At 48.7% G+C, this 21,895-nt stretch overlaps 1 protein-coding gene across 1 annotated transcript in view; it reads right to left on the reverse strand.

Annotated features, from left to right (window-relative positions):
- Positions 1-21,895, reverse strand: part of LOC137351327 (microtubule-associated serine/threonine-protein kinase 3-like) — a 150,105-nt gene that overhangs the window by 35,262 nt on the left and 92,948 nt on the right. The window contains exon 7 of the mRNA XM_068015764.1: positions 965-1,174. Within this exon, the coding sequence (XP_067871865.1) occupies positions 965-1,174 (210 nt within the window). The remainder of the gene's footprint in view (positions 1-964; positions 1,175-21,895) is intronic.

The following is a 21,895-nucleotide window of genomic DNA, read 5'->3' on the forward strand; positions in this document are numbered from 1 at the left end:
GGGAGTTCATCAGTAAACAGGGACGAAGGTTGGGGGGCGAGAGTGTGGGGTTCGGTGGGGGAGAGGGGTTTGAGTTGGGCTGGGCTGGGTCCGGCTGGGCTGGGTTGGGCCAGGGCAGGTTGGGTTGGGCTCGGCTGGCTGGGTTGGGTTGGGTCGGGCTGGGCTTGGCTGGGTCGGGTTGGGTCGGGCTGGGCTGGGCTGGGTCGGGCTGGGTAGGGTTGGGTTGGGCTGGGTCGGGTTGGGCTGGGTCGGGTTAGGCTGGGTCGGGCTGGGCTGGGCTGGGTCGGGTCCGGGTCGGGTCCGGCTGGGCTGCATGGGTCGGGTCGGGTCGGGTCGAGTCGGGTTAGGCTGGGCCGGGTTGGGTTGGGCTGGGCTGGGCCGGGTTGGGTTGGGTTGGGTTGGGTTGGGCTTGGCTGGGCCGGGTCGGGTTGGCTTGGGCTGGGGCGGGTTGGGCTGGGCTGGGCCGTGCCAGGTTGATTTGCGGCAGGTTTGGTTGGGTTTGTGTGGGTTGGGTTCGGTTGGGTTGGACTGGGCTGGGCCAGGTTGGGTTGGGCTGGGCTGGGCTGGGTCAGGTCGGGTTGGGCTGGGCTGGGCTGGGTCAGGCCCGGTCGGGTTGGGTAGGGTTGGTTTGGGTTGGGTTGGGTTGGGTTGGGTTGGGCTGGGCCGGGTTGGGTCGGGTCGGGTTGGGGTGGGTTGGGTTGGGTTGGGTTGGGTTGGGCTGGGTCAGGCCCGGTCGGGTTGGGTAGGGTTGGTTTGGGTTGGGTTGGGTTGGGCCGGGTTGGGTCGGGTCGGGTTGGGGTGGGTTGGGTTGGTTTGGGTTGGGTTGGGCTGGGTCAGGCCCGGTCGGGTTGGGTAGGGTTGGTTTGGGTTGGGTTGGGTTGGGCCGGGTTGGGTCGGGTCGGGTTGGGGTGGGTTGGGTTGGTTTGGGTTGGGTTGGGCTGGGTCGGGTCGGGTGGGAACTCACATCCTGCAACATCTTCTCCAGATTTTCCTGTAACTCAAGGAAGTAGCGAGAGGTGATAAGGGCTTCATGTGACTTCTGCAGACAGTCTCGTGCCAGTTCGATGATCTGATGGTGGATGAACCCGAGAACTCCGTCTGCAAGCGGCAAAATGCTGTCAGGCGCGAAAATGCTGATAATGTCCTGAAGTCGTTCCTCCATCTGAGCTGTGGCCTATCACCAATGGAAGAGAAAAAGCATTCAGTTAATGGGGTGAGTACAGTGAGTGGGTAAAAAATTACACAAAAAAACATACCAGCAGAGACTGAAATGGGCAACATCAAACCCAACATAACATCGACAGCAAGAATAGATGCAGGATTTTGCAGTCAGTCTTACGTGTTTAGATGAAGATGGTTAAGGGATATATATTGTCCAGCACATCAGGGAGAACTCCATTGTTCTTCCAATAGTGGCCATGGGATCTTTTACATCCTTCTGAGAAGGCAGATATGACCTCAGTTTAACATCCCATCGAAAAACTGCTCCTCTGAAAGTGCTGTATGCCCTCAATACTGTACTCGAGTATCAGCTGGATTATGGGTTCAAATCAATGGAGTGGGATTGAGCGACTGCACAGCATTCTGAAGGGGGAGGGTGAACCGCCAGAGGTGGTGGTCCATATTGGTACCAATGCCCTAGGTAGAAAGAAAGATGAGGTCCTGCAGGCAGATTTTAGGGAGCTAGGAAAAAATTAATAAGCAGGACCTCAAAGGTAGCAATCTCTGACTACACAAAGAGAAGAGAGGGTGCAGGAGGGAGGGCTTTAGATTCCTGGGGTATTGGGTCTAGTTTCGGCGGGGCGGGGGGGGGGCGGTGACACAAGTACAGGCCGGATGGTTTACACCACAACAAGGGTGGGATCAATATTGTGGAGGGGAGGTTTGCTGGTACTGCTGGGAAGGATTTAAACTAGCTTAGCAGAGGGATGGGAACGTAAACATGGATGCAGAAGGGAGAGAAGCAAAGCCTGAAATGGGAGGCAGAAAATTAGAATTGTTCACTGAATCATTACAGTGCAGAAAGAGGCCATTCGGCCCATTGTGTTCACACTGGCTCTCTGAAAGGGCAATTCCCTCAGTTCCATTCCACCCACCTTCTCCCCATAACCCTGCACATTCTTCCTTTTCATATAACTGTCTAACTCCCTCTTGAATGCTTAAATTGAACCTGCCTCCACCACGTTCTCAGGCAGCGCATTCCAAAACCTTAACCACTCACTGCGTGAAAAAGTTTTTCCTCCTGCCACTTTTGCTTCTCTTACCAAATATTTTAAATCTGTGCCCTCTCGTTCTCGACCCTTTCACGAGTGGCAACAGTTTCTCTCTATCTACTCTGTCCGGACCCCTCATGATTATGAAGACCTCTATCAAATCACCTCTCAGCCTTCTCCTCTCCAAGGAAAGCAGTCCTAACTTCTCCAATCTATCATCCCTGGAACCATTCTTGTGAATCTTTTCTGTACTCTCTCCAATGCCCTCACGTCTTTTCTAAAGTGCGGTGCCCAGAATTGGACACAATACTCCAGCTGAGGCCGAACTAGTGTCTTATACAAGTTCAACATAACTTTCTTGCTCTTGTACTCGATGCCCCTATTAATAAATCCCAGGATACTGTATGCTTTATTAATCGCTCTCTCAACCTGTCCTGCCACCTTCAATGACTTAAACACATATACACCCAGGTCCCTCTGCTCCTGCACCCCTTTAGAATTGTATCCTTTATTTTATATTGTCTCTCCATGTTCTTCCTACCAAAATAAATCACTTCACTTTTCTAAAAAGCGAATATGGAAGGCAGAGAAAAAAAATAGAAAACAGAGAACAAAGGAGTTGTTCAGTGATTTGCAGTATATATTTCAATTCAAAGAATCTGGTGAATAAGGCAGATGAGCTGATAGACACTTGGAACTATGAAATCATAGTTATTACTGAAACATGTCTTATCGAAGGGCAGGAATGGCAGCTCAATATTCCTCGTTACAGGATTTTCAGATGGGATACAGAGAGTGATAAAAAAAGTGGGAGGATGCAATATTGGTTAAGTAATATCACAGCTGTGAGGAGGGATGATATGCTAGAAGGAGCATCAAATTAAGCCATATGGGTTGGACTGAGGAACATTGCTGGGAGTGTACTATAGATGCTTATAGAGTGAGATAGGATAGCAAGTATGTCAGCAAATTGCTGACAAGTGCAGAAACAATGGACCCAATTTTAATTCACTCAAAACCCATTCACTTAAACAGAGTTAAAATCGGGTGAAATAAGGCAGTAACACGTAGGGGATTTCATGCATTCAGGAGAACTTTTTTAGCCAGTATGTAGCAAGTCCAAAAAGGAATGAAACTGGGCAGGTGGAAGGTGTATTCGTGAGAGAGCATTTTAGTGGTAGTGATCATAATTCAGTTAGATTTAGAGTAGTTATGAAAAAGGACAAAGATAGACCAAGAGTAAAAGCTTTACATTAGGGAAAGGCCAGATTTAGTAATGTGAGAGGTGAATTGGGAACATCTACTTCAAAGTAAATCAGTGTCAGAGCAGTTGGAGGAATTCAAGGAGGAGATAATGAGAGTTCAGAACAAATACATTCCCAGAAAGAAAACAGGTAGAATTCACAAATCCAGACAATGCTTGATATCATACAGCATACAGAGTAGGAAAAAAGGGAAGCTTATGTCAGATACAGAGAGCTGGAGGAGTAGAGAATGTACAGGGGTAAAATTAAAAAAGATATTAGGAAATCAAAGAGAGGGCATGAAAAACATTGGCAAGTATAACGGAGGGAAATCCAAAGGTGTTTTATAAACACATAAAGAGCAAGAGGAGAACTAAGGAAAGAGTATAGCCAATTAGAGACCTAAAAGGTAATGTGTGTGTGGAGGTGGAAGATGTGGGCATGGTTCTTAATGAATACTTTGGACTCAATTTTGTTCTGCTCTTGGAGACAGGCAGGGAAGTGGGGGGGGGGGGGGGGGGGGGGGGGGGGGGGGCGGTGGATGGAAATCCCAATGTTGTCCGGGGCCCCTGCCATTTGTCCAGGGCGGGGAAGGATGAGGATGGTCTTCCCACCCCAGGCCAATTGGCCACTTAATGGCCTCTTCCCGCCTCCAGCTCAATTTTACTGAAGGTGGAGCAGCCTCCTAGCGGGGTCGGGGGAGGCCTCCTTTAGGGGCATTCCAGGACCCCAGAGGGCCCTCCCCCACCAGTGGTGATCGCTGCCGCCCCCACCTCCCCCGCCTCCCTTCCCGGGAAGATCCCCCACCACCCCACCCCGTCGCTGAGGCCTGCAAGAATGGCTCCGGAAACCCTGACCCCCATTTCCTTCTCCCAGTGTCTCCTCTCTACTCGATGCTACAGGACATCCTGCAGTACCGGCAGTGGCCACTGATGGGATAAACATAACGAAGGGATTTAGTATCTTTGTAAGTAAATAAATCACCAGGCAAGGATGAACTGTATCCCAGACGCTATGAGAAGCAAGCGAGGAAGTAGTGGAGGCTCTGACCATCATTTTTTAATCCTCTCTGGCTACAGGCATGGTGCTGGAGGACTAGCGACTGCTAATGTTGCACCATTGTTTAAAAAGGGAGGATAGGAAAGACCATGTAATTATGTGCCAGTCAGCCTCATCTTGGTGGTGGGCAAATTATTGGAAAACTTCTGAAGGACAGTATAAATAATTATTTAGAAATGCATGAATTAATCAAGGTCGACATGGATTTGTTAAGGGAAGATCATGTCTGACTAACCTGGCTGAATTTTGTGATCTATTAATCTGTAATAACAATATGCAGTTTTTATCTGTCTGCACTTTTCTGATTAGTCTGTGGATTGATTTGTTCTGCACTTATGTGATGGTAGCAGGTTAATAAAATATTTTTAAAAAAATATTGTAACATCAGGTACAGAGTCTAACGAGTATAACAATTTTTTGATGCATCTGATGCAAGGCACCTGGAATAAGGTACAAGTTCCTCTGTTTACAACCAGGTATGGCACTTCTAATCTTTGCCATGCAAGTTGTTTCAGGGAAGTGGTTACTAACTAATTTTGGAAACTGCTCACTGTAGTTTGTGGAACCTTGTTGTGCACAAAATGGTTGCCACTTTATTCACAGAACTGCAACAGAATTAATTCTATGTGAGGTGCTTTGGGATATTCGAAAGACAGTGCAGTGCTGAATAGATACGCATCTTTATTGTCTTTAGTGAGAACTTTAGGGAATGAATTGCCTTTTCTCACTATATATTCTATCATGCAACTGAGAATCTTATAAGGGAGACACTGATTGGGTAGCTGAGTACAAAACCTATAGAATTACTTCAGAGTAATGTGTTAAACTGACAGAGGTGAAAATGCTGTTTCAATGAGTGGGTTGTTAACTGCAATTTCAAAAGTGCAATTTTTTTTAAACCCAATTCTAAGAGCCTGTTTCAGTGCTGTATCTCTAAATAAAAATAAATAAATAAATTCATCGCATTCATTTAAACTTTGAGGTATGTGAGCATCGTCCATGTGTGGCGTGTTTACTTTTCGGTGCCCTTTTAAACCCAATGTTTTTACACAGGCACAGCCTTATGTATCTTTTTGCAGGGTCAGATTCTGTTAAAGACTTTGCTGAAAAAATATCTAGAAATTCTGTATTTAAAGAAGTTCTGTTGCAATAAAGATACCTCTTTGACAACACAGGTATTCCTGGTCTCTGCCATGCAGAGACACATGGGCCAATCAGAGGACTGGACCACATGTTTTAAGCCCAATTCCATTTGGCTCATTCATTTAAACTTTGAAATATGTGTGTTTCAGGGAAATGGTTGCTTTTGGGTTCCGCCAGGGCCACTCAGCTCCTGACCTCATTACAGCCTTTGTTCAAACATGGACATAAGAGGCTGAACTCAAGAGATGAGGTGAGAGTGACTGCCCTTGACATCAAGGCAGCATTTGACTAAGTATGGCTTCAAGGAGCCCGAGCAAAACTGGAATCAATGGGAATCAATGGGGAAAACACTCCACTGGTTGGAGTCATACCTAGCACAAAGGAAGATGGTTGTGGTTGTTGGAGGCCAATCGTCTCAGCCCTAGAACATCACTGCAGGTGTTCCTCAGGGTAGTGTCCCAGACCTACCCATCTTCAGCTGCTTCATTAATGACCTTCCCTCCATCATAAGATCAAAAGTGGGGATGTTCACTGATGATTGCACAATGTTCAGTACTATTCGTGACTCCTCAGATATTGAAGCAGTCTGTGTAGAAATGCAGCAAGACCTGGACAACATTCAGGCTTGGGCTGATAAGTGGGAAGTAATACTCGAACCACACAAGTGCCTGGCAATGACGATCTCCAGCAAGAGAGAATCTAACCATCTCCCCTTGACATTCAATAGCATTACCATCACTGAATCCTCCACTATCAACATCCTGGGGGTTACCATTGACCAGAAACTGAATGGGACTAGCCATATAAATATCGTGGCTACAAGAGCAGGTCAGAAGCACCTCCTGACTCCCCAAAGCCTGTCCACCATCTGCAAGGCACAAGTCAGGAGTGTGATGGGGTACTCTCCATTTGCCTGGATGGGTGCAGCTCCAACAATACTCAGGAAGTTCAACACCATCCAGGACAAAGCAGCCCACTTGATCGGCACCTCATCCACCACCTTAAACATTCACTCCCTCCACCACCAACGCACAGTGGCAGCAGTGTGTACCATCTACAAGATGCACTGCAGCAACGCACCAAGGCTCCTTCGACAGCACCTTCCAAACCCGCGACCTCTACCACCTGGAACGACAAGAGCAGCAGATGCATGGGAACGCCACCACCCGCAAGTTCCCCTCCAAGTAACACACCATCCTGACTTGGAACTATATCGCCGTTCCTTCACTGTCACTGGGTCAAAATCCTGGAACTCCGTCCCTAACAGCACTGTGGGTGTACCTACACCACATGGACTGCAACAGTTCAAGAAGGCAGCTCACCACCTGCCTTCTCAAGGGCAATCCGGGATGGGCAATAAATGCTGGCCTAGGCAGCGACACCCACATCCCATGAAACAAATTAAAAGATGCTGAAATTTATATTAAACCCACTGTTTTCACACATGCACAGCTTTATGTGGCTTTTTCCAAAGGCATTTAAGGAAGTGCTGTTGAAACAGTGATACTACTTTGACCACAGATGTTTTGCTGGTCTCTGCTATGACGCACGAAGAGACATGTGGGGCACGCGGAGGATTGGAGCGTGTAACACATACACGGAGGATTGGAGCTTGTAACACATACACGGGGGATTGGAGTTGTAACACATGCGCGGAGGATTGGAGCTTGTAACACATACGCGGAGGATTGGAGCTTGTAACACATACGCAGAGGATTGGAGCTTGTAACACATACACGGAGGATTGGAGCTTGTAACACATGCGCAGAGGATTGGAGCGTGTAACACATACGCGGAGGATTGGAGCTTGTAACACATACGCAGAGGATTGGAGCGTGTAACACATACGCGGAGAATTGGAGCTTGTAACACATACGCAGAGGATTGGAGCTTGTAACACATACGCGGAGAATTGGAGCTTGTAACACATACGCGGAGGATTGGAGCTTGTAACACATACGCAGAGGATTGGAGCGTGTAACACATACGCGGAGAATTGGAGCGTGTAACACATACGCGGAGGATTGGAGGTGTAACACATACGCAGAGGATTGGAGCTTGTAACACATACGCAGAGGATTGGAGCGTGTAACACATACGCGGAGGATTGGAGCGTGTAACACATACGCAGAGGATTGGAGCGTGTAACACATACGCGGAGAATTGGAGCGTGTAACACATACGCGGAGGATTGGAGCGTGTAACACATACGCGGAGGATTGGAGTTGTAACACATACGCGGAGGATTGGAGCGTGTAACACATACGCGGAGGATTGGAGCGTGTAACACATACGCAGAGGATTGGAGTTGTAACACATACGCGGAGGATTGGAGCGTGTAACACATGCGCGGAGGATTGGAGCTTGTAACACATACGCGGAGGATTGGAGCGTGTAACACATACGCGGAGGATTGGAGCGTGTAACACATACGCGGAGAATTGGAGCGTGTAACACATACGCGGAGGATTGGAGTTGTAACACATACGCGGAGGATTGGAGCGTGTAACACATGCGCGGAGGATTGGAGCTTGTAACACATACGCAGAGGATTGGAGCGTGTAACACATACGCGGAGGATTGGAGCGTGTAACACATACGCGGAGAATTGGAGCGTGTAACACATACACGGAGGATTGGAGTTGTAACACATACGCGGAGGATTGGAGCGTGTAACACATACGCGGAGGATTGGAGCGTGTAACACATGCGCGGAGGATTGGAGCTTATAACACATGCGCGGAGGATTGGAGCGTGTAACACATACGCGGAGGATTGGGGCGTGTAACACATGCGCGGAGGATTGGAGCTTGTAACACATGCGCGGAGGATTGGAGCGTGTAACACATACGCGGAGGATTAGAGCGTGTAACACATGCGCGGAGGATTGGAGCTTGTAACACATGCGCGGAGGATTGGAGCGTGTAACACATACGCGGAGGATTGGAGTTGTAACACATGCGCGGAGGATTGGAGCGTGTAACACATACGCGGAGGATTGGAGCGTGTAACACATACGCGGAGAATTGGAGCGTGTAACACATACGCGGAGGATTGGAGCGTGTAACACATACGCAGAGGATTGGAGCTTGTAACACATGCGCGGAGGATTGGAGCGTGTAACACATACGCGGAGGATTGGAGCGTGTAACACATACGCGGAGGATTGGAGCGTGTAACACATACACGGAGGATTGGAGCGTGTAACACATACGCGGAGGATTGGAGCTTGTAACACATACGCAGAGGATTGAAGCGTGTAACACATACGCGGAGGATTGGAGCGTGTAACACATACGCGGAGGATTGGAGCTTGTAACACATGCGCGGAGGATTGGAGCGTGTAACACATACGCGGAGGATTGGAGCGTGTAACACATACGCGGAGGATTGGAGCGTGTAACACATACACAGAGGATTGGAGCGTGTAACACATACGCGGAGGATTGGAGCGTGTAACACATACGCGGAGGATTGGAGTTGTAACACATGCGCGGAGGATTGGAGCTTGTAACACATACGCGGAGGATTGGAGCGTGTAACACATACGCGGAGAATTGGAGCGTGTAACACATACGCGGAGGATTGGAGCGTGTAACACATACGCGGAGGATTGGAGCGTGTAACACATACGCGGAGGATTGGAGCATGTACACATACGCGGAGGATTGGAGCGTGTAACACATACGCGGAGGATTGGAGCTTGTAACACATACGCAGAGGATTGGAGCTTGTAACACATACACGGAGGATTGGAGCTTGTAACACATACGCAGAGGATTGGAGCGTGTAACACATACGCGGAGGATTGGAGCTTGTAACACATACGCAGAGGATTGGAGCGTGTAACACATACGCGGAGAATTGGAGCTTGTAACACATACGCAGAGGATTGGAGCTTGTAACACATACGCGGAGAATTGGAGCTTGTAACACATACGCGGAGGATTGGAGCTTGTAACACATACGCAGAGGATTGGAGCGTGCAACACATACGCGGAGAATTGGAGCGTGTAACACATACGCGGAGGATTGGAGGTGTAACACATACGCAGAAGATTGGAGCTTGTAACACATACGCAGAGGATTGGAGCGTGTAACACATACGCGGAGGATTGGAGCGTGTAACACATACGCAGAGGATTGGAGCGTGTAACACATACGCGTAGAATTGGAGCGTGTAACACATACGCGGAGGATTGGAGCGTGTAACACATACGCGGAGGATTGGAGTTGTAACACATACGCGGAGGATTGGAGCGTGTAACACATACGCGGAGGATTGGAGCGTGTAACACATACGCAGAGGATTGGAGTTGTAACACATACGCGGAGGATTGGAGCGTGTAACACATGCGCGGAGGATTGGAGCTTGTAACACATACGAGGAGGATTGGAGCGTGTAACACATACACCGAGGATTGGAGCGTGTAACACATACGCGGAGAATTGGAGCGTGTAACACATACGCGGAGAATTGGAGCGTGTAACACATACGCGGAGGATTGGAGTTGTAACACATACGCGGAGGATTGGAGCGTGTAACACATGCGCGGAGGATTGGAGCTTGTAACACATACGCAGAGGATTGGAGCGTGTAACACATACGCGGAGGATTGGAGCGTGTAACACATACGTGGAGAATTGGAGCGTGTAACACATACACGGAGGATTGGAGTTGTAACACATACGCGGAGGATTGGAGCGTGTAACACATACGCGGAGGATTGGAGCGTGTAACACATGCGCGGAGGATTGGAGCTTGTAACACATGCGCGGAGGATTGGAGCGTGTAACACATGCGTGGAGGATTGGAGCTTGTAACACATGCGCGGAGGATTGGAGCGTGTAACACATACGCGGAGGATTGGAGCGTGTAACACATGCGCGGAGGATTGGAGCTTGTAACACATGCGCGGAGGATTGGAGCGTGTAACACATACGCGGAGGATTGGAGCGTGTAACACATGCGCGGAGGATTGGAGCTTGTAACACATGCGCGGAGGATTGGAGCGTGTAACACATACGCGGAGGATTGGAGCGTGTAACACATGCGCGGAGGATTGGAGCTTGTAACACATGCGCGGAGGATTGGAGCGTGTAACACATACGCGGAGGATTGGAGCGTGTAACACATACGCGGAGAATTGGAGCGTGTAACACATACGCGGAGGATTGGAGCGTGTAACACATACGCAGAGGATTGGAGCTTGTAACACATGCGCGGAGGATTGGAGCTTGTAACACATGCGCGGAGGATTGGAGCGTGTAACACATACGCGGAGGATTGGAGCGTGTAACACATACGCGGAGGATTGGAGCGTGTAACACATACACGGAGGATTGGAGCGTGTAACACATACGCGGAGGATTGGAGCTTGTAACACATACGCAGAGGATTGAAGCGTGTAACACATACGCGGAGGATTGGAGCGTGTAACACATACGCGGAGGATTGGAGCCTGTAACACATGCGCGGAGGATTGGAGCGTGTAACACATACGCGGAGGATTGGAGCGTGTAACACATACGCGGAGGATTGGAGCGTGTAACACATACGCAGAGGATTGGAGCGTGTAACACATACGCGGAGGATTGGAGTTGTAACACATGCGCGGAGGATTGGAGCTTGTAACACATACGCGGAGGATTGGAGCGTGTAACACATACGCGGAGAATTGGAGCGTGTAACACATACGCGGAGGATTGGAGCGTGTAACACATACGCGGAGGATTGGAGCGTGTAACACATACGCGGAGGATTGGAGCATGTACACATACGCGGAGGATTGGAGCGTGTAACACATACGCGGAGAATTGGAGCGTGTAACACATACGCGGAGGATTGGAGCGTGTAACACATACGCGGAGGATTGGAGCGTGTAACACATACGCGGAGGATTGGAGCGTGTAACACATACGCGGAGGATTGGAGCGTGTAACACATACGCGGAGGATTGGAGCTTGTAACACATACGCAGAGGATTGGAGCTTGTAACACATGCGCGGAGGATTGGAGCGTGTAACACATACGCGGAGGATTGGAGCTTGTAACACATACGCGGAGGATTGGAGCGTGTAACACATACACGGAGGATTGGAGCGTGTAACACATACGCGGAGGATTGGAGCGTGTAACACATACGCGGAGGATTGGAGCGTGTAACACATACGCGGAGGATTGGAGCGTGTAACACATACGCGGAGGATTGGAGCGTGTAACACATACACCGAGGATTGGAGCGTGTAACACATACGCGGAGGATTGGAGCGTGTAACACATACGCGGAGGATTGGAGCGTGTAACACATGCGCGGAGGATTGGAGCGTGTAACACATACGCGGAGGATTGGAGCGTGTAACACATACGCGGAGGATTGGAGCGTGTAACACATACGTGGAGGATTGAAGCGTGTAACACATACGCGGAGGATTGGAGCGTGTAACACATACGTGGAGGATTGAAGCATGTAACAGATGCGCGGAGGATTGAAGCATGTAACACATACGCAGAGGATTGGAGCGTGTAACACATTCGCAGAGGATTGGAGCATGTAACACATACGTGGAGGATTGAAGCATGTAACAGATGCGCGGAGGATTGGAGCGTGTAACACATACGCAGAGGATTGGAGCGTGTAACACATACGCAGAGGATTGGAGCGTGTAACACATACGCGGAGGATTGGAGCGTGTAACACATACGCAGAGGATTGGAGCGTGTAACACATACGCAGAGGATTGAAGCGTGTAACACATACGCAGAGGATTGGAGCGTGTAACACATAACCGGAGGATTGGAGCGTGTAACACATATGCGGAGGATTGGAGCGTGTAACACATACGTGGAGGATTGAAGCATGTAACAGATGCGCGGAGGATTGAAGCATGTAACACATACGCAGAGGATTGGAGCGTGTAACACATTCGCAGAGGATTGGAGCGTGTAACACATACGTGGAGGATTGAAGCATGTAACAGATGCGCGGAGGATTGGAGCGTGTAACACATACGCAGAGGATTGGAGCGTGTAACACATACGCAGAGGATTGGAGCGTGTAACACATACGCAGAGGATTGGAGCGTGTAACACATACGCAGAGGATTGGAGCGTGTAACACATACGCAGAGGATTGGAGCGTGTAACACATACGCAGAGGATTGGAGCGTGTGACACATACGCAGAGGATTGAAGCGTGTAACACATACGCAGAGGATTGGAGCGTGTAACACATTCGCAGAGGATTGGAGCATGTAACAGATGCGCGGAGGATTGGAGCGTGTAACACATACGCGGAGGATTGGAGCGTGTGACACATACGCAGAGGATTGAAGCGTGTAACACATACGCAGAGGATTGGAGCGTGTGACACATACGCAGAGGATTGAAGCGTGTAACACATACGCAGAGGATTGGAGCGTGTAACACATACGCAGAGGATTGGAGCGTGTAACACATACGCAGAGGATTGGAGCGTGTGACACATACGCAGAGGATTGGAGCTTGTAACACATGCGCGGAGGATTGGAGCGTGTAACACATACGCGGAGGATTGGAGCGTGTAACACATGCGCGGAGGATTGGAGCTTGTAACACATGCGCGGAGGATTGGAGCGTGTAACACATACGCGGAGGATTGGAGCGTGTAACACATACGCGGAGAATTGGAGCGTGTAACACATACGCGGAGGATTGGAGCGTGTAACACATACGCAGAGGATTGGAGCTTGTAACACATGCGCGGAGGATTGGAGCGTGTAACACATACGCGGAGGATTGGAGCGTGTAACACATACGCGGAGGATTGGAGCGTGTAACACATACACGGAGGATTGGAGCGTGTAACACATACGCGGAGGATTGGAGCTTGTAACACATACGCAGAGGATTGAAGCGTGTAACACATACGCGGAGGATTGGAGCGTGTAACACATACGCGGAGGATTGGAGCCTGTAACACATGCGCGGAGGATTGGAGCGTGTAACACATACGCGGAGGATTGGAGCGTGTAACACATACGCGGAGGATTGGAGCGTGTAACACATACGCAGAGGATTGGAGCGTGTAACACATACGCGGAGGATTGGAGTTGTAACACATGCGCGGAGGATTGGAGCTTGTAACACATACGCGGAGGATTGGAGCGTGTAACACATACGCGGAGAATTGGAGCGTGTAACACATACGCGGAGGATTGGAGCGTGTAACACATACGCGGAGGATTGGAGCGTGTAACACATACGCGGAGGATTGGAGCATGTACACATACGCGGAGGATTGGAGCGTGTAACACATACGCGGAGAATTGGAGCGTGTAACACATACGCGGAGGATTGGAGCGTGTAACACATACGCGGAGGATTGGAGCGTGTAACACATACGCGGAGGATTGGAGCGTGTAACACATACGCGGAGGATTGGAGCGTGTAACACATACGCAGAGGATTGGAGCTTGTAACACATACGCGGAGGATTGGAGCTTGTAACACATGCGCGGAGGATTGGAGCGTGTAACACATACGCGGAGGATTGGAGCTTGTAACACATACGCGGAGGATTGGAGCGTGTAACACATACACGGAGGATTGGAGCGTGTAACACATACGCGGAGGATTGGAGCGTGTAACACATACGCGGAGGATTGGAGCGTGTAACACATACGCGGAGGATTGGAGCGTGTAACACATACGCCGAGGATTGGAGCGTGTAACACATACGCGGAGGATTGGAGCGTGTAACACATACGCGGAGGATTGGAGCGTGTAACACATGCGCGGAGGATTGGAGCGTGTAACACATACGCGGAGGATTGGAGCGTGTAACACATACGCGGAGGATTGGAGCGTGTAACACATACGTGGAGGATTGAAGCGTGTAACACATACGCGGAGGATTGGAGCGTGTAACACATACGTGGAGGATTGAAGCATGTAACAGATGCGCGGAGGATTGAAGCATGTAACACATACGCAGAGGATTGGAGCGTGTAACACATTCGCAGAGGATTGGAGCATGTAACACATACGTGGAGGATTGAAGCATGTAACAGATGCGCGGAGGATTGGAGCGTGTAACACATACGCAGAGGATTGGAGCGTGTAACACATACGCAGAGGATTAGAGCGTGTAACACATACGCGGAGGATTGGAGCGTGTAACACATACGCAGAGGATTGGAGCGTGTAACACATACGCAGAGGATTGAAGCGTGTAACACATACGCAGAGGATTGGAGCGTGTAACACATACGCGGAGGATTGGAGCGTGTAACACATACGCGGAGGATTGGAGCGTGTAACACATACGTGGAGGATTGAAGCATGTAACAGATGCGCGGAGGATTGAAGCATGTAACACATACGCAGAGGATTGGAGCGTGTAACACATTCGCAGAGGATTGGAGCGTGTAACACATACGTGGAGGATTGAAGCATGTAACAGATGCGCAGAGGATTGGAGCGTGTAACACATACGCAGAGGATTGGAGCGTGTAACACATACGCAGAGGATTGGAGCGTGTAACACATACGCAGAGGATTGGAGCGTGTAACACATACGCAGAGGATTGGAGCGTGTGACACATACGCAGAGGATTGAAGCGTGTAACACATACGCAGAGGATTGGAGCGTGTAACACATTCGCAGAGGATTGGAGCATGTAACAGATGCGCGGAGGATTGGAGCGTGTAACACATACGCGGAGGATTGGAGCGTGTGACACATACGCAGAGGATTGAAGCGTGTAACACATACGCAGAGGATTGGAGCGTGTGACACATACGCAGAGGATTGAAGCGTGTAACACATACGCAGAGGATTGGAGCGTGTAACACATACGCAGAGGATTGGAGCGTGTAACACATACGCAGAGGATTGGAGCGTGTGACACATACGCAGAGGATTGGAGCGTGTGACACATACGCAGAGGATTGAAGCGTGTAACACATACGCGGAGGATTGGAGCGTGTGACACATACGCAGAGGATTGGAGCGTGTGACACATACGCAGAGGATTGAAGCGTGTAACACATACGCAGAGGATTGAAGCGTGTAACACATACGCGGAGGATTGGAGCGTGTGACACATACGCAGAGGATTGGAGCGTGTGACACATACGCAGAGGATTGAAGCGTGTGACACATACGCAGAGGATTGAAGCGTGTAACACATACGCAGAGGATTGGAGCGTGTAACACATACGCAGAGGATTGGAGCGTGTGACACATACGCAGAGGATTGAAGCGTGTAACACATACGCAGAGGATTGGAGCGTGTGACACATACGCAGAGGATTGAAGCGTGTAACACATACGCAGAGGATTGGAGCATGTGACACATACGCAGAGGATTGGAGCGTGTAACACATACGCAGAGGATTGGAGCGTGTGACACATACGCAGAGGATTGGAGCGTGTGACACATACGCAGAGGATTGAAGCGTGTAACACATACGCAGAGGATTGAAGCGTGTAACACATACGCAGAGGATTGGAGCTTGTAACACATACGCAGAGGATTGGTGCGTGTAACACATTCGCAGAGGATTGGAGCGTGTAACACATACGCAGAGGATTGGAGCGTGTAACACATACGCAGAGGATTGGAGCGTGTAACACATACGCAGAGGATTGAAGCATGTAACACATTCGCAGAGGATTGGAGCGTGTAACACATACGCAGAGGATTGGAGCGTGTAACACATTCGCAGAGGATTGGAGCGTGTAACACATTCGCAGAGGATTGGAGCGTGTAACACATACGCAGAAGATTGGAGCGTGTGACACATACGCAGAGGATTGGAGCGTGTAACACATTCGCAGAGGATTGGAGCGTGTAACACATACGCGGAGGATTGGAGCGTGTGACACATACGCAGAGGATTGAAGCGTGTAACACATACGCAGAGGATTGGAGCTTGTAACACATACGCAGAGGATTGGAGCGTGTAACACATTCGCAGAGGATTGGAGCGTGTAACACATTCGCAGAGGATTGGAGCGTGTAACACATACGCAGAGGATTGGAGCGTGTAACACATACGCAGAGGATTGAAGCGTGTAACACATACGCAGAGGATTGAAGCGTGTAACACATACGCAGAGGATTGGAGCGTGTAACACATACGCAGAGGATTGAAGCGTGTAACACATACGCAGAGGATTGAAGCGTGTAACACATACGCAGAGGATTGAAGCGTGTAACACATACGCAGAGGATTGGAGCTTGTAACACATACGCAGAGGATTGGAGCGTGTAACACATTCGCAGAGGATTGGAGCGTGTAACACATTCGCAGAGGATTGGAGCGTGTAACACATACGCAGAGGATTGAAGCGTGTAACACATACGCAGAGGATTGAAGCGTGTAACACATACGCAGAGGATTGGAGCTTGTAACACATACGCAGAGGATTGGAGCGTGTAACACATACGCAGAGGATTGAAGCGTGTAACACATTCGCAGAGGATTGAAGCGTGTAACACATACGCAGAGGATTGAAGCGTGTAACACATACGCAGAGGATTGGAGCGTGTAACACATACGCAGAGGATTGAAGCGTGTAACACATACGCAGAGGATTGGAGCGTGTAACACATACGCAGAGGATTGAAGCGTGTAACACATACGCAGCTGCCAATAGTTGGTGGTGGCAGCGGCGACTAAAACAGCAGAAGCTAAAGGTGTGACATGAGATAATTAATCTATAATAATATGCGGTTTCTCTGTCTGCACTGTTCTGATTGGCTGGTGGGTTGATTTGTTGGGCAGGGCCTGATGCCCATGGAAGCAAGTGGGCATTTGGAGGACAGGAGCACATAACGCCAACAGCTGGTGGTGGCGGCTGGGTGCGCAGGCTGGTGATTGGTGCACCGTGATAGGTAAGGGGAGCCTAACAACAAAGTTACCCTGATAGAGGGATTGGGCAGGTATCGCGGTATTGATGGCGATGGGGAGAGCTGCATGGGGTGGGGAGGGACCACATGGGAGCAAAGGGATGGCATGGGGGGGAAGGTACAGAGGGATTGGAGGGATGACATAGTCGGGGGAGCGGGGGCGATGGCAATGGGGACACATGAAATGAGGCTGGCATAATGGGGGCACAGGGTAGGGGGCAGGCATGGTGGGGGAATGGCATGGGAGATATGGAATGGAGGATGGGGATAGGGTGGTATTTGAGGAATGGAATGGGGAATGTATAGCGAGAAGAGGTGGGATGCGGGATGGGATGGAGATGATATGAGTAGGATGAAAGGAATGGGATTGGTATGACATGACAGGGATGACTTCAGAAGGTTGGAATGGTATGTGATGAGGATTTAAAGAAATACTGTTGAAATAAAGATGCTAATTTTACTGCAAATGTTTTGCGGATCTCTGCTAGTTGTATATTAATTGTGTTTATCTGCAGGCAAATGGTAGGCATTAACTGGGCATTCACTTGTGCCCCTATAAGTAGGCAATGACTTAAACTGTGGTGGTTGGGTTAGGAGGTGCTTGATTGTAATCTGTAACTGTGTAAATTAAATATGTGTAAAGATTGACCCCAGTTATAACCCTCACCAACTGGCTTTCTGGAGTAGAACGTGGTAGCAAGAATAGTTGCCTAAAGGTGAAGGTTGAAAGCTAAGAAAAAAAAATTCAGACAGAAAACAAAAAACTAAAAACTAGCCATTGTGGAAATTGGCAAAAAGCAAGTGTATATTGTCAGGATATAATTACTGTCTGATACTCTCGGAATCTGAACCATATGACGCGTGGAAGAATGAAGTGGATATGTGGACACGGATTATGTCCCTACCAAAGAGGAAACAAGGTACGGCCTTGGCATTGTCACTTCCTACCAGAAGGAAAATCAGAAGAAAGTATTTTGTGAGCTAAATATCTACCAGTTGGATCATGATGAAGGTTTGAACCTCCTTGTCGAGTTCTTGGATGAAACTTACAAGATGATTTGGGACATGGTCTGATTTTGATAGATTTTGGAAAACAGATGGTCATTCCACAGGGGAATATATCATGGACTTTCAACTGTTTTATAAAAGATTGACAAAATTCAATTTGGGGATCCCTGGATCAGTACTAGATTTAAATTGCTGGATTTTGCTAAGGGGGCAATTTCCCATTGCAGTTGGAAGTGAGTTTGGAGGCTGGGGTTCCGGGAAAATTGGGAAAAAGGCTGCCAAGCTGGTATCCTGACGTTTTCTCACCTCCTTCCATATTTCCTAGCAACAGGTTAGGAGTCCTGGTGGCACCCGCATGGCAACAGTGGGAAGACAATTAAAATATCTATTTATTTAGAGATACAGCACTGAAACAGGCCCTTCGGCCCACCAGGTCTGTGCTGACCAACAACCACCCATTTTATACTAATCCTATATTAACCCCATATTCCCTACCACATCCCCACAATTCTCCTACCACCTACCTACACTAGGGGAAATTTACAATGGCCAATTTACCTATCAACCTGCAAGTCTTTGGCTGTGGGAGGAAACCGGAGCACCTGGCAAAAACCCATGTGGTCACAGGGAGAACTTGCAAACTCCACACAGGCAGTACCCAGAACTGAACTCAGGTTGCTGGAGCTGTGAGGCTGCAGTGCTAACCACTGCGCCACTGTGACGCCCTCTTTAACCCTAACCCTAACCCTCTTCCTTTAAGGAAGCAATTGAGAGACATTTTGCACTGGCAGTGGCTATTTGCCAACCGTGGACAGGTCACACACAGCGTCTGGAACATTGCAGCTAACAGGAGGCGAGTGCACAGCGGGAAGTGGCCTGCAGCTGACATGCACTCAGTCCTACAAAGGGGGCAAGTCCAAGCCTGAGGGCAGCCATAGGCAAAGACTTGTGATGACAGGAGCAGGTCATTGAGACTGATATTAACAATAGTGGTCTTGGTAAGGAAATTGCTGGCAGTTGCTGCAGGAGAATTTCACAACTCAACAAGGTACACACCTTCCATTTTTTTAGACAGGCAGAAAGAGGATGCAAGCACCTTTAGCAGATCTGGCTATTAATGCAGAAGACAGAATTGGAACAGCAATAATAGGTGAATAAATACCAGGAATGCCCAAGGACCAGTTAATAGGTGTTTTAGGTGCGACTCAAAGTATCATTATATGGTAAAGTGCTCAAAGCAGAGAGACAGGGGCCTTGAAATTACATTTTTTTTATTTATTAGATGTAGGCATCACTGGCTAGGCCAGCATTTATTGCCCAAAGCTAATTGCCTTGAAATGAGTAGTATGCTAGGCCATTTCGGAGGGCATTTAACCACATTGCTGTGGTTCCATGTAGTCCCATGTAGGTCAGACCAGATAAGGACAGCAGATTTCCTTCCCTCAAGGACATTAGTGAACCAGGAGGGTTTTGACAACAATCGACAATGGTTTCACGGTCACCATTAGACTTGCGATGATTTAATTCCAGATTTATCGATAGAATTCAAATTTCACCATCTGCCGTGGTGGAATTCAAACCCATGTGCCCAGAGCCTGGGCCTCTGGATTACTAGTCCAGTGACATCACCACTACACCACCGCCTCCCCTGACGAAGAGAATTCTGAGGAACAGTATGAAGATAATGTTGAATCAGAATGAACTGTACTGGTCTCGAGGAGTTTCAGCCCTGTGATGAACCTGTTAGTCGCAGATTCCTCTTTCTGTGCAGTGCTGGATAATGCTTGTACTTTGACAGTATACGGAACAGATTGGTTAAAATTGTTTTCTTGATTTACTAAGTAGTGGGAAACAACACAAGGTTAAGGAATAGAAAAGCACTACTTGCTTGAGGTTTGGCAATGACAACACATTGAGTGTTGAGATGACTAAAGAGAGTTATAATTCCATGTAAAATAGCGATAATATGCCATTTTTTCATTACTGGTGTAGTCTCGAGTGAGATACCTATGCAGTTGAGTAAATCTTCCATGAAAAAGGCATAAATGAAACTTGTTTTTTTATTCGTCAGATGTGGGCATCACTGGCATTTATTGCCCATCCCTAATTGCCCTTGAGAAGGTGGTGGTGAACTGCCTTCTTGAATCGCTGCAGTCCATGTGAGGTAGGTACACCCATAGTGCTGTTAGGAAGGCAACTCCAGGATTTTGACCCAGCGACTGTGAAGGAACGGCGATATAGTTCCAAGTCAAGATGATGTGTGGATTGGAGGGGAACTTGCAGGTGGTGATGTTCCCATGCATCTGCTGCCATTGTCCTTCTAGGTGGTAGAGGTTGTGTGTTTGTTGAAGGAGCCTTGGTGAGTTGCTGCAGTGCATCGTGTAGATGGTACACACTGCTGTCACTGCACGTCAGTGGTGGAGCGAGTGAATGTTGAGGGTGGTGGATGGGGTGCCAATTAAGTGGGCTGCTTTGTCCTGGATGGTTTCAAGCTTCTTGAGTGTTGTTGGAGCTGCACCCATCCAGGCAAGTGGAGATTATTCCATCACACTCCTGACTTGTGCCTTGTAGATGGTGGACAGGCACTGGGGAGACAGGAGGTGAGTCACTCCAACTAGGGGAGAGTTTTCCACCTGATTCCCATTAACTCCAGGTTTGCTAGGGCTCCTTGATGCCATACTCAGTCAAATGCTGCCTTGATGTAAGGGGCAGTCTCTCTCATGTCACCTCTGGAGTTCAGCTCTTTCGTCCATATTTGGACCAAGGCTGTCGCATAGCTGGAGCATGATAAGGCAATTATTTTTGGAATGTCAGTGGATCAACAGTTTACCCAGTCAGGACATTATTGTATCCCCTTACCAAGGTTACCAAACCTGATGTTTCACAACAGAGTGTTAGACAAGTATTAATGGCATCAGATGACGAGAATTAGAGAGAATAAAAGCAAATTGTCTTCAAGTCACATAGACATTTTGCTCACCCTTCATGTCAAAGGTTAATAACCCCGCTGAAAGATTTAGATGTATTTGATGAAGAGTGTCCGAGGCTATTAGAAGAGATTAGTGAAAAATGTGGGATCTGTAAAAAGTATCAGACGCTGCCATGCCCTATTTTACGCCTTGTATTGTCACGTGACTCTAATGCGGTAGTTGTCACACATTTAAAACTATGGGACAAAGACAGAAATAATTTCATTCTACATTTTGTAGACCTGGCAACCAGATCTTGTCTTTCTATAATAATACTTGGTAAGGCCAAAGGGGTTATTATAGACAGAATCATGGAAAGGTGGATAGGGAGCGGACTCGGTGCACCAGCAAAATTTCTGTC

The sequence above is a fragment of the Heterodontus francisci genome, chromosome 36 (genome assembly GCF_036365525.1).
Source record: "Heterodontus francisci isolate sHetFra1 chromosome 36, sHetFra1.hap1, whole genome shotgun sequence".
NCBI lineage: Eukaryota > Metazoa > Chordata > Chondrichthyes > Heterodontiformes > Heterodontidae > Heterodontus > Heterodontus francisci.